General features: G+C 41.2%; 1 protein-coding gene across 2 annotated transcripts in view; it reads right to left on the bottom strand.

Annotated features, from left to right (window-relative positions):
* Positions 1-479: 479 nt before the first annotated feature.
* Positions 480-13,102, bottom strand: part of LOC106120298 (uncharacterized) — a 36,529-nt gene continuing 23,906 nt past the window's right edge. Inside the window, exons 2-25 of one of the 2 annotated variants that reach the window (XM_013315609.1) lie at positions 10,288-10,370; positions 9,525-9,671; positions 9,111-9,301; positions 8,726-8,957; positions 8,420-8,560; positions 7,742-8,066; positions 7,328-7,617; positions 7,041-7,237; positions 6,665-6,845; positions 6,301-6,505; positions 5,888-6,081; positions 5,562-5,730; positions 5,231-5,378; positions 4,916-5,122; positions 4,569-4,755; positions 4,079-4,252; positions 3,756-3,818; positions 3,056-3,184; positions 2,603-2,743; positions 2,166-2,411; positions 1,806-1,937; positions 1,391-1,605; positions 1,038-1,172; positions 480-912 (exon numbers count right to left, since the gene is read on the bottom strand). In XM_013315609.1, the coding sequence (XP_013171063.1) occupies positions 661-912; positions 1,038-1,172; positions 1,391-1,605; positions 1,806-1,937; positions 2,166-2,411; positions 2,603-2,743; positions 3,056-3,184; positions 3,756-3,818; positions 4,079-4,252; positions 4,569-4,755; positions 4,916-5,122; positions 5,231-5,378; positions 5,562-5,730; positions 5,888-6,081; positions 6,301-6,505; positions 6,665-6,845; positions 7,041-7,237; positions 7,328-7,617; positions 7,742-8,066; positions 8,420-8,560; positions 8,726-8,957; positions 9,111-9,301; positions 9,525-9,671; positions 10,288-10,348 (4,362 nt within the window). In that variant the 5' untranslated portion in view covers positions 10,349-10,370 and the 3' untranslated portion in view covers positions 480-660. The remainder of the gene's footprint in view (positions 913-1,037; positions 1,173-1,390; positions 1,606-1,805; positions 1,938-2,165; positions 2,412-2,602; positions 2,744-3,055; positions 3,185-3,755; positions 3,819-4,078; positions 4,253-4,568; positions 4,756-4,915; positions 5,123-5,230; positions 5,379-5,561; positions 5,731-5,887; positions 6,082-6,300; positions 6,506-6,664; positions 6,846-7,040; positions 7,238-7,327; positions 7,618-7,741; positions 8,067-8,419; positions 8,561-8,725; positions 8,958-9,110; positions 9,302-9,524; positions 9,672-10,287; positions 10,371-13,102) is intronic. The other variant, XM_013315610.1, reaches the window with a different exon arrangement.

The following is a 13,102-nucleotide window of genomic DNA, read 5'->3' as shown; positions in this document are numbered from 1 at the left end:
TATGAAAGATGTTTTGCATCACACTGTATGTACAAGGTGATTTATATAAGTATATTATATACTGATTGCATATAGCAATTACGGAGAGTGATTGCAACATTCATACTATTTTAATTATATTTCAAAGTTTATATTTTATTCTATTATTGCTAAGAATCTGTGCAAAATGTGTAGAAAGATGGAAGACAAAAATGACTTCATATTTAAGACTTATTAATAGGTGTCTAATAAAACTTAACAATTATTAATTTATTATATCAAGTAGCAAATCGAATTGAAATCGAATGACAACTCGAATAGCCGTATTTGAAATGTACAATTGTAAGTTTCATCTACGTTACTCAGAACTCTAGCAGTTACTTGGACCCTATTTATTTTTATAACCTGTACTAAGATTTAAAGTTGCGCGCCATAGCACGCTACGTCAAGGCGAGTCATAAACAAGTAGAGTTGCACTGACAGATGCACGATTTTTATTGTTTTTTTTAATTTAAATCGTTTCTTGTACTTTTCAATCGGTAATAATAAAATAAAGTACTCGATACACGTCACGTAGAACAGAAACGTGTTTTGAATGTTCTATTTCGTGGTTAACAACAAAATTCAGTGCTATAAATGTCTATGGAGTAGAGTAACGTAAATGTCTTTGATAGCTACAGGTTATACTCTCGGAGTATCACTTTCCTCATTAGAATTATTGGGTGCGTGTAAAGCTCTGGCCAGTTCTGCTTTCTCGTTAGCAGAGAGGACGTAGACCGGCGGGGCCTGGGGCAGGAATCGCTCAGCCTTTTGAGGTTCACGCTGCAGTCGTGCTCGGTACAACATCACCAAAACGCACAGTACGCTGATAATGAACGCTGAAGTGGCTGCTAACACAATCAGCGCGGTGTGGTATGATGTTGCTGATGATACCTACAGCAGAAATATATTATAATAAGATTTATTCGAAAACACACACAGGAATCCATTTCATTTATTAGTCACTAATTTATTGGATTATAGCCAAAAACTTCTTTGAAAGTAGAGGCAATATTTACCGTAGACTCCGTGACGATCTCTCGCTGTTGCAGCGCGGGCGTGGGCACGGCCAGCCTGTACTCGCTGCGGATCACGTCGGCGCCCAGTACGCCTGAATCTGACTTACGAACACCCGCTAGTTTCTCTTTTTTAACCTGTACAATCAATTTGGATACACTGTTTTAAGACGATCATCAAAGTTATACAATAAAGAAGACGGTATTATCTCTACTCGACGAGTATATGCGAATTTAACAGAAGCGAATATAAAGTTCTGTTGTTTAAATCTAAGCTAACACGGAATATATCTCCAATAAGATCAAACGACTCTCGTACACTTTAAGAGTTTCTAGTTTTGGATTGTAACGCTGACCATATTCTCTAAATGGAATGCCATATCGGCAGCCCTGGTGCCGGAAAGCTGCACTCTCAGTCGGACCACGTGCTGGTCGCGTTGCACGGAGACGGGTACGCGCGCGCCCAGCGTGGCCAGACGCGCAGACAGCGCCGCGCGCGCTCTCTCGCCCTCGTCGTTGCTCGCTCCCACCAGCTCTAATTCCAAAATCGCTGAATCGATTTGAGTCATTTCTGTAACGTTAAAAAATAATTACATTTAGGCTACTAGTCTATTGCGAAAAGAGCGAGTTGATACAAGTTGACTGAGAAGAATCTACTGTTACATAAAAGTTAGGATTACCCCAACTATGAATATGTCACGTTGTTTGTAGATCATTAAGCTGTGGGTATGTATCTCTGTGTTATTGTATGAGATGTGAGTGAGTAGTTACCACAAGTGGCGGTGGCGGGTTGCGGGTGCCGGCGCTGGCCCGCCGCGTCCACGCACCAGCAGCGGCCGCGTGCACACTGCTGCGGCGCGAACGAGCCGTCTGATAGGCACCGTGGCTCTATCCCTTCGTTTCCTGAAGGATAAAACAGAATGTGAGAATTTATTGCTATGGTAGCAAAACGTTGTTAAACTACTAAAGCTCTCGGTCCTCACAGAGATTTGTGAAGTGGTTAATGTTATACGAGCCAAGGTCAAGACTCATAAAAATGAATTAATCTGCACTATAACTACATATTGTTTTACAATCGTGAAATATAAGCAACACTGTATTTACTTATTTATATCATGTAAAGAAGTTTACCTTTCTCTGCTTCTTCCAACAAAACTTGACATTTTGTTTTGAAGACGATTTTCTCTGATATAACTACGGGGGCGTCATGACGCGTGGTCTGCGATGCGCGAGGCTCCACCACCTCCGACACCAGCACGGCAGCAGAGTCCGTCGTGCTCTCCTTCGACTGCTCGTTCTCTATCTCATCCTCTAGATCTTCCTCTTCCAATTCTTCTACTCTGTATGATGTCATCTGACGGATCAACTCTTCTAGTACTGAAATAAAAACACTAAAATTACAACAAGTGCTTGTTTTGATTCAACAACAAAAAGTCTTTATATCTTGGAGATAGACATCAACTTGAGGGTTAAAACTTGCGAATAATTTTTTTATCTAAAAGAAAAATAAATAAAAAGCGACCAATTATTGTGTTGGACAAACTATTATTATAATGTTGGTATAATACCTTCGTCTGCCCTGGCTCGTTCGTCGTCGGGGTCGCGTCGCATCCACTTGCGCGCTTGCCGGAAGTTGCAAGTGGGACGCGCGCCGCGCACCAAAGACCCCTTCTGAGGCTCCCCGCGCGCGCTCACACACCAGCATACATCTGATATAAATATATAAATATAAAATACTCATATACATCCAACCATGTATTTCTCTTGCTGAAAAATTAAAAGGGATCACAAAATCTTTTGTTCATTTATTTCGGTTTATCAATATATTCCATTTGTAAGATTTGTTTTTATTTTAGCGAAAATATTGGCTATAATTCCGAGTAAACATTGTATAAAGATGTGAGGAAGCGTACTTTCAATAAACCAAATATTGAAAAAGTTAAAACGTATTTATGTATTTTTAAATTGTTATCAAAACCAGTAAACTTACAAGGATTTGTATAAATTAAATGAATATTTACCAATATGTGCCATGCACTGGACGGGCTGCCAGCCGCCGGCCGCGTCGCACTCGGGGATGAAACTACCTTTGCCGTACTTTTGCGTTGCTGCCTCGTTCTTTTCGCGAAGTCTTTCGCAAGGACTCAATACTAAAAATATATAATATAAAAAAATTAGACAAACAGGACATATTAAAATCATAATTCGTTTCCGTCAGTAGGAAGCTTTTACTTATGCAAACATATACGTGTCGTAATGCGATTTGCTGGAAAATGTTACCGTAATTTTCCGCTGTCAAAACATATAATAGAAAAACAAAAGAGTCCAGAATAATAGCGATTATTTTTTGTCAATAAAAAGCAACCAGTTTATGTATACAGTGGATCTTAATACTTAAGTGAAGTTACATTTTAGTAATATTACATCGGTCTGTACGATTATAAAATGTTCTATAATTTGGTGCTACCAACACAAAATTCTTTACTAATTATTAGTTAATTTAATAACATTTGTTAATATTACACAAGATCTTAATTAAAAGTACAAATAATATTCATTCAAAGTTCTAAAAGCAATACGAAATGTTAACAACTCTATCATAAATGTCTTTATTAAGTTCATACACACGAATAATTTTAAAGACACGTGCTTCTTTGTGATTAGTTTCAACAATCATACGTGAGCACGTGCTCGGGTGATATAAAAATTCAATAGACATGCCTCCGCTTTGGCCAACATTTTCTCGACTCTTCTCTTTTGTTAGTTTCGATGTAACCTCCTCCACTGTTAAAAGCAACATTATTAAAATAAAACAGGGATGATTAACTGCAGAGTAGGCAAATTATGAAATACGAAAACCAATTAAAATATTCACAAAGTTATCTGATATGTTTTGACACTAAATGCGCATAGCGTGTTATAAGTAGATTTACTTCAAGAAATCTACATTGGGAATCTTCCTTAGTGACCAATTAACTCTGAGGCAATTAGCTCCTAAAAGTTGTGGCAAAGCTATAATTAAGTATGATGGTACCGAGACGTACCAGGACAGACTGCGTTACACTCTTCTTTGGTGCGGAAATTGTTGTGGTTGCCGGAGCAGCCGTGGTATGTGAAGCGCTCGCAGCGGTTGCGCGCCGCGCTGAAGTGCCACCGCGTCACGTTCAGACCGCCAGACTCGCACAATCCCTCGTCTTTGCTCTCGAAACACACCGTCCCTGTTATAAAATTACATTATACAATGGTTTGAGAGTACCGCCGCACTAAGTCTTGTTATTGGTTCGTAGCTAGCATATTGAACCAAGCTATTTCTAGTCTGTACGTTAATTAAGAACAAATCAACAGGTCTGTCTGAATATAGTATACAAAGTACTCAAGGGCTAAAAACTTTGACTTATGGTAAAGAACTAATTATTTCTCACTAGATGAAGGATCTAAGGGGTCGATGATACCTTTTGTTATAACCATCTTTGGGAGAAATCAACATCCTAAAGTATGGGGATGATGATCTTAATAGACAAAGGTATAACTCACTTGGTTTGGGGCAGCAGACGGCGGGCTGGGGGTCATGAGGGGCGAAGCGGCAGGCATGCGTGGAGGGGCATGAGGCGGCTTGAGGGCCGCACGCGAGTAGCGCGCCTCCGCCCGGCGCCTGCAGCGGCGATCCCTCGGGGCACTGCGGCTCTGGTACACACCGGGCCAGCGGGGCGCATGACTCGCCCTACAAAATGAACCCCATGATTAAATGTGTGAAAACCACAGATTTACATATCAGCTATTTATGAAATGTTCCATATAAATTCGGTATACATTGGTGAAGCCTACTTTTAACACGTCATTGAGTTTGAAATTTGAGGAACAGGATATAACGTGGTACAAACCTCGCAGTCCAAAGGCACCAGCTCGCAGGTCTCGTCGTGCCTGCAGTTGGCGTCGGCGCAGGGGTCGCGGCAGACGCAGGTAGGACAGCCCTGGCCGTCCAGCTGCCGCCCGTGCACGCACACCTCCTCCTGGATGCAACCAGGGTCAGGGCACGGCGCGGGCGCGTCGCAAGTTGGCGTCGAGTTCGTCGATCTGGTCCCAGGAATCTAGGGATTGTCGTGTAATTATTTAATTGCAAACATTCGAAGGATTATTAATTTATCATATGTTATCGTAAATAATAAAACTTATCACGATCATCCTACTTAACTTACCTCATTACCAGCCGAGTCGACGCACCAACAAATCTTCTCCGATTCTTTGCATTGTATTCTCTTGTAGGTTCCGTCTTCTTCACATTCCGGTATCCACGTCCATGAAGGTGGGCTGCCTTTCTCAGCTGCAGTGTGTAGAGCTAACGCCCTAACATTGTAAACAGGTACTAATCAGTGAAAAAAGGAATTATCATGCTTTACTCGAATAAATCTATGATTGATGGTTTACTTAAATCATGCAATTTGGCTCATCATCATGGCTCGTGTCCATGATCTGTCGCAAGACTCATGTACGCGGTCTGTGTGTGATTTGTTGTGGTATTGTATGTACCTGGTGTGCTGGCAAGCGGTGAGATGGACGGCGGTAGTGCAGGAGGTGCCGCAGCCGGTGGCGCAGCAGCGCTGCCCGGGCCCGCACTCCGCGTCAGCACGGCACGCCCACTCGCACGAGCCAGTCGCTGGCACTAAGTAAGGGCACTGCCCCGGCTTGCGTGGCAAACCTAAGTAAGATTACAAGAATTCTAAAACCATGTTACGAATCACTCAAAAAAGAACAAAATGGGAGACAACTGCAGCTACACACAGTATCATATTTTTATTTGAGATCTCTTAACGTGAAATTGAAATTGTAATAAAGTTTATATTTGTTACACTCACAAGCTGGCACAGGAGGGCAGTAGTCAGCGTCACATGCGACATCTACGAGTGCGCAGGAGCGGCCCTGAGGGCAGGTGACGCCGGCGCAGGGGTCTCGACAGCGGCAGGTCGGGCAACGTTCTGCTCCCAGCTCAAATCCATAGTCGCAGCCCATGCGGCATGTCAGCTCCAAGCAGGACAGCTCGGCTCGTACTCTACATGGTAAAAGATTTAATTATAAAATGTCATCTTGACTTATAAGTACTTAACCAACTTAATGTGTACATATGTACATACAGAGATAGCAAGATGAGAATAACAATGGTTGTCACAACAAACAGTCAAGTAAATTTTGCCAGCGTAAACAATGAAGCGCTTAGATAAAGAAAAGAAGTGGATATAGGAGGAGGAGGAGGTCATAAGAGATAACTCACTTCTCGCAATCTATCGAGGAAGCATTATTTGTGCTGGTGTCGGGTATCTCTGTGCCGAAGGAGTCGACGCACCAGCAGCGGCCGGCGGCGCATTGTTGCGGCCGGTACGAGCCGTCCGCCGCGCAGCTCGGCGCCGGCAGAGCCAGCTTCATTCCGTCCACAGTGCCCTCCATCTTCTCGTCGAAGTCGCGCAAATATTCGCACACTGGTAACGATTAGTTACATTTTAGCTCTTACCATTCTACTTACATAATACCATATTACTAGACAATATATTTGTAAACAAATGTACAAATACTTAAGTGTGAAGATGGCATCCGCAATAAGCAAATAAGCAATAAAGCACACGGTTCATCTCACTCACTTGTAGGGGCATCGTCTACTCTATCAGATTGTAGCCGCAGCTTGTCAGGGTCTACGCAAAGTGGGCCGCAAGATGTGGAGCAGCAGACCAGGTCGCCTGCACACGCGCCCTCTGGACAGCTATGACTTGAATTTAAACCGCATAGCGCCTCAACCTCCGGACCGCATACTTCGAAGTTTATCTAAATAATATGGATATACTTTATCCAATTTTTCTGAATAAAATTTAGAAACTGATTCACATTTTCAATTCACTTGATGTGCTTTATGCGGTGTAGATAATTTAGGTAATATCTTTTTCGAACATGACACTATTAACCCAATCCGTTAGTGTACTTAAAAAGTTTATGTTTTTAAATCTAAATGTCTAATGTTACCTCGACAATATCTGTGTCAGTGGAGTTGTCTGCGGCTGGCTCAGGGCAGCATACGGCGTGACCGCTGCGCCGCGTGTGCTGGCAGATGTGACCGTTGACACAGTCTGCGTCCGCCTCGCAGTTTATTACGCTACCTGCTTGGTCAGTCGCCGGTGTTCCGATTGCACACGGGTTCTCGTACGATACTCGCGGTCGACCTGATTCAATAACAAATACATGAAAGATCTGGTCATTCCTGAAGCCATTCCTGACGTCATTCTTCAAGGAGTTATCAGTCAACAACTTACAAACAGGATAGCCAGTGCAAAGTTCGCCAACACAATCCGAATCCTTGACCCTGATGCACTCCTCGTTTTCAGAGCAGGGATAGCCGGAGCAGGGGTCGTCGCACTCGCAGCTAGGGCAACCGTCGGCGCCGCTTTTGTAGCCGTACTCGCAGACGCCGGCACAGAGGGCCCGAGCGCAGGCGGTAAGACTCCTAGCCCCAGTGCGCGCTGGGCGAGGCACGGGCGAACAGTGTACTGACGCCGAGGGGCCCATTGAGCCACGTAACTTATTGCCGTCGGAGTCCACACACCTAGAGTTGAAATTATAGTTTACTATTACCATAAATTTGTTTTCATATAGACAGAGGGACATTCCGTAAAATTCATTGAGAAGATAAAGAATCAAATAAATGTTAAAAATAAACCAAGACTCACCAACATACAAGTCCATTTCTGGAACACTGTCTCGATATAAACGCTCCATCTTCCCCACACTGCGGTACGTATCCCCTCCCTTCTTTCTCACTGACCACCAGTAGTTCTGCCAACATCTTCTGCTGAGTACACATGGTTACATTGTGTGGGAGGCTGCAGTGTCGGCCGCACTCCCCTCCATCACAACACTTCTGCATTGAGGGACATTCCAGATCATGTGCGCAAGGAGTGCCGCATTCTAATTCCGCGGTGGGATCCACAGTAGGGCAGGTACCAGCTTTTTGGAGTTCCAGAGATGCAGGACAGCATACTCCGTAGTCATTACCTGGAAGAAATATATTTTTAACGCTAACGTGCAATATTTTATTTTGCAAACTACTGGTTAAAATGGACACAATGGTTTTCTATACATAAAAACAAAGACAAGCCGTCTAGTCTAGTCAACTAGACTAGGTGGTCGGTAGTTGTACGTTTATGTGTCATTGTTTCGATTACGTATATTAAATTAGGTAAGACTTACAACAATGGGTGATTAGAGAAATGATCAGATCGGTTCTACATAGATGACGCGAGTAACTGTAGTACAGTAGCTCATCTTTAGTAGAGTTTAAATATTTGTAAACAATTTATTTCATTACATTTAAGTAGTTGTATTGCTGTATAAATATTGTGTATTACCTGGCTCTACCAGACATCTGTAGAGTGGCGGACAGTTGGGCTTGCCGGGGTCGGTGCCGCATAGGAAGGGCCGGCTGGTCTCTGAGATCAGTAATGGCTCGCCCGCGGGGCAGATATTCTGTAGACTTCTTCCACGTTTACCTGACCAATTGAAATAACTAAATATCTTTGGCTAGGGATTTAGCAAACTGCCTCACGCAGACATGTGACTCATGTGAATATTTAGTATGAGAAAACAAAACTACGGGTCTCTTTTAGTGAAAAATAAAAGACTGAGTGCCGCAGTATGGCAAGTAAATAACATACAAGTAGGAACCGGCGGGCAAGGCGGTTTGAGGCAGTCCATCTCCTCGAGCTGGCAGGCGAGCTGTGAGGGGCAGGTGACGCCAGCGCAGGGGTCACGGCAGCGGCACAGCGGGCACCCGCGCTGGTCCAGCTCGAAGCCAAGTGGGCATAGCATGCGGCACGTGTGCGCCGCGCACGACGCCTGCTGCGTGCAGTTCACCAGCGATGCTGCCGGTGCTCGCGTGCCTGGAATCTGGAATAACAATCCATCAACCATTGTTTTCTTATTATTTATATGACCGAATTTAAAACTAAATTTGACCAACTAGTAGATATTTATTGTGTCAGGCACATCTATCATGCATTGTTTCTAATGATGACGATGAGAGATGCATCTACACTTTACCTCAAAGCCGGCAGTGTCGACGCACCAACAGGCGCTGACGATCTCATTGTCGCACTGCACTGGCTCGAACTCCCCGTCGGAAGCCCGGCACCTCGGTGTTCTGACCCCGGGCGCGCTTCGCCCGCTGCGGCTGTTCTCAGCTTGTAATGCGCGGGAGATTCGTTCTGATGACATCTTGATGTTCTCGCAGCCTGAGAGAAATGTAATAAAATAATTCTTACATTATTTATTTTTAACCATCATCATCGCACCCTCTCTAAAAAGAAGTACGAAAGGAGGAACCGGAAAGTAACCCCTCAACAAAAACATCCGGCGAAGATTCCTCTTTAGTTCAACGTTTTCTAATTTAACGTCTAAGCTATGATCGGAGTACACTCTGTATATTTTAACTGTGTTTAGAATGTGATAACTGACCGGTGTAGAGTGGGTCAACGCAGGCGCGGCCGCAGGCTGTGTTGCAGCATATCTTCTCCCCGCAGTCATCGTCTACGCTGCAAGGCGCAGCGCGCGCCGGACATGCTCCTCCTTCAGCCGGACATCTGCCTCGCAGCTCGGCGCTAGCTGTAGTAGAAAGTAATATTTAGACTTGAGATTCGCAGGGGTCCTCCTAGGGTCGAGGAAGACCTGTCGTTGTCAGTATTTCAAATGTTTATATTTTATTACCGTTAACCCTAATAATTTCGTAACAGGCCGCACATACACTTTAATTAAAATAACTGAACAAATTAACTTATATTGTACATCTAATCAGCAAACTTTTATTGATAAATATAAATTCTTGGCGTGAATTATTGTATACCAAAGAACATAAATTTGTCGCGGCAAGATTTACGCTAATGGTTGACACCGTGCTTCGAGTTTCGTTCCGAGAACTTGGCAATTTCAGATTTAATTATCCTTTGTCTTAAGTTCGGGATAAGGAAAGTACTAACGACGGAATTCGAATTAATGAGTCATTCGATTCAATTTCAAGATCTTACTTGCGATACGACAAATTGAAACAAATAATTACAGTTAAAAACCGCTTTTGTCTTTTGAAATTACTTCGAACTGCATAAAATTAAACGAAGAATTATAAGAATGTAAAGGAGAAATTAAATAGAAGCCATGAAGATCTCTACAACTATGGATCTCTTTAAAACCACTAAATCAAGTCAATTAAGGTATTTGAACGTACCATATTGCAGAAGCAATGCGCACGCGCAGAGCAGCGCCGCTCTCACCGCGCGCGTTGACATGCCGGCATCACCTCTATGCGCACTGCAACAAACATAAACATATAGAGATCTTATTATACTATAATACTTAAATGTCTGTTTTAACTGAAATATCCCATGACTTTCAAAAGACATTAAAATTACGGAAATAACGTTGGATGTTTTAGATGTAAAAAAGTTTAAACTTTAAAATCACGACATGACTTTAAAGTCATGTCGTGATTTTACAAACATAAAGTTATAAAAAGATTTGTTTTATAAACAATTGTATAAAAATAACAAGTAAAGCATGACATTGCTAATGAAATAGAAAGGAAAGTACAAAGAAAGAATACAGTCGTTACCAACTAGCGTAATGAATCTTATGTAACTTTTCAACGAAACCGGCCTTTTAAGTAGAAACATTTTTTTAATCATAAAAAAATCGTCTTTTCAGCCAGTATTATTATTTCATACGTTAAACATACTATCAGTGATTTTTTTAAATTAGTCAAAACCGGGCAAACTATTTCGAAGATTACCCGCAACAAACACGATCTTGCAAACAGATACACAGACAGACGGACAAAAGTTTTTCGTTATCAGGTACGCAGATACAACATTTTCGCGAAATGTATGTGTTCAATGTTACATACAGACACTTCAATTTTTATTAATGAAACAGTATTATTGAAAATACCTTTGAGATTGATCAAAAGAGAAACAAAGGAATTTACCATAGACAATCTGTGGCTTTGTTCTTTAACTGTAACTCGATTGCTGAAACATACGACCAAAAACAATGTGTCATCCTTTTCACTCCATTTGAAAAAAATGAGACAGCAATATTTTATATACATGTTAACGTATTTAATATTCAGTTAATGTTCCAAAGCTATATTTGTATGAAGTTTTGCGACGTGATTCATTGTTAGTTACAGATTGTAAGGCTCACTTGTTTGGAAATCGGCCTTGTAATAAATTATGTTATTTCATTAATTATATTCGAGGTTAAATAATAAAACTAATTTGAACATGGAACAATATATAACAGGCCTTTGAAAGCTACAATTATAGATTGTTCGGTATAGATGCATTGCGATACGTCATGTAAATGACATTTTGAGCTTGGCGGTTTAAAGGTTAGGGAAGGTAGGTCGGAGTCATATTTATTCTCCCGTACAAGCGGGTAGTCCTGAATTCCCACACAGATACGGTAGGGCACGGGACTTGCGGAGTGTGTGGGGAAGGACGGGAGTCGACGCCAGTCGAAAAGAGTTGAAATTCAGCAATGGAAGTCGTCGGAAGTAGTGTCAATTTTCTAGCGTACAGGGTCGCTAATTTCATTTATCAGTTCGGTCCGATAACAACGCCTCTATAACGCTTAACTTACGGGAAGTGGTGCATCGGATGTAGCAGGAGTTCAGCATTGCTGGCGTGTTTAGTCTGTATGACAGTGACTTATTTGACTCGACTGACACCGAAAGAGTGACCAGACAGTCGGCTTTGAACGGGGCATCGAGGTGGTAAGTGACACTTTCAAATATTAATGAACCTTGGGAAGGATGTTCTAAAAAAGCAAACAAACTTTTCTGGCCGAAAAGAAATCTAATGCATTGTAAAATACAAAAAAGAATTCTTTGATGTGTTTTTAACTTCTAGATTCCACTTTTAAATGTTTTTTTTTAAAAAGTAGATTTTTTCTCTTATACAGTAGATTGTGATCAGGTCATTTGTTCTAATATATTATTACTTCAAAATAAATCATGTAATGAATATTACGCTCGTTTCAGCTATGAACGAATTTAGGTTAAGTGGCCACTTGTAAGTACGTGCCCTATCGACGATGCTGCGTTTAAATTTATTAGGTAATTGGAAATTTATTAGTCTAATACCTCTGCCAGTGCTTTAGTCATAAATTTATTGGAAGACTTATTTAGGCTGAAAGTTTTGAATCGCTTTATAACAAGTCTTGTTCATAGATATTTTATAACGAATTTCTTTAACCGTAACATAAGAAAAAATATGATTTCACAAAGGCTCGGTTTACTCGATACGTCGTAATGTTTTGTGACGAATGTACGGTAAGACTAGGTAATCTTTGTATTATTATTAAACGTTACGTATTTTAATAATAAGTACATAACCCACTTTATTATCTATGGACTGTTAATGGGCGAGGCGAGGCTTTTACCTCGATGTTTTTGATTAATCGTCTGCTATCAACATCTTTATCGTTTTTAGAAGTAAGCACATTTATTAATTTATCAAAGAGCGTATAAAAAGGTTAAAATGGCGTAATAAAAATACCTTTTGCCTGTCGAGTTTATTTCAAAGTTTAATTATAAAATCATAAGCACAAAAGAAAAGGTTTTTAATTTTAATAACATCTTTGCCGCTGAAAACTATTATCTTACTATACTAAGTTTAAATATATTTTGCTCTAATTAAAATAAAATATGTAGTTATAAAGTATGTTTATATCAAACAGCCGAATAATATTTGCCTCTCGAGACAATAGAATGTACAAAATTAAAATAAGGCCCCAATTAATCTCTGCGCCGCGGTATTGCGAGCGAAAGGCAAAGGACACAAATCTTTTGAGCCGCAAGCAACTGGCAAATGCGTAAATATTTTGAAATAATTTTCTCTCGGGTCTTATTTACGGGCGATGTTGAAGTTTACTCGGGATTTTGCAAATATTTTAGAAGGCTTTGTGCGGATTTAAATCACTCCTTGAAATCTAAAATTAGTCCTGAGGGAAATCGAATCGAACAAAGCAAAATAACGAAATAT

The sequence above is a fragment of the Papilio xuthus genome, unplaced genomic scaffold (genome assembly GCF_000836235.2).
Source record: "Papilio xuthus unplaced genomic scaffold, Pxut_1.1 DF826961.1, whole genome shotgun sequence".
Lineage (NCBI taxonomy): Eukaryota > Metazoa > Arthropoda > Insecta > Lepidoptera > Papilionidae > Papilio > Papilio xuthus.
Note: the sequence above shows the minus strand (reverse complement) of the source record. Positions and strands in the feature narration are given on the sequence as shown.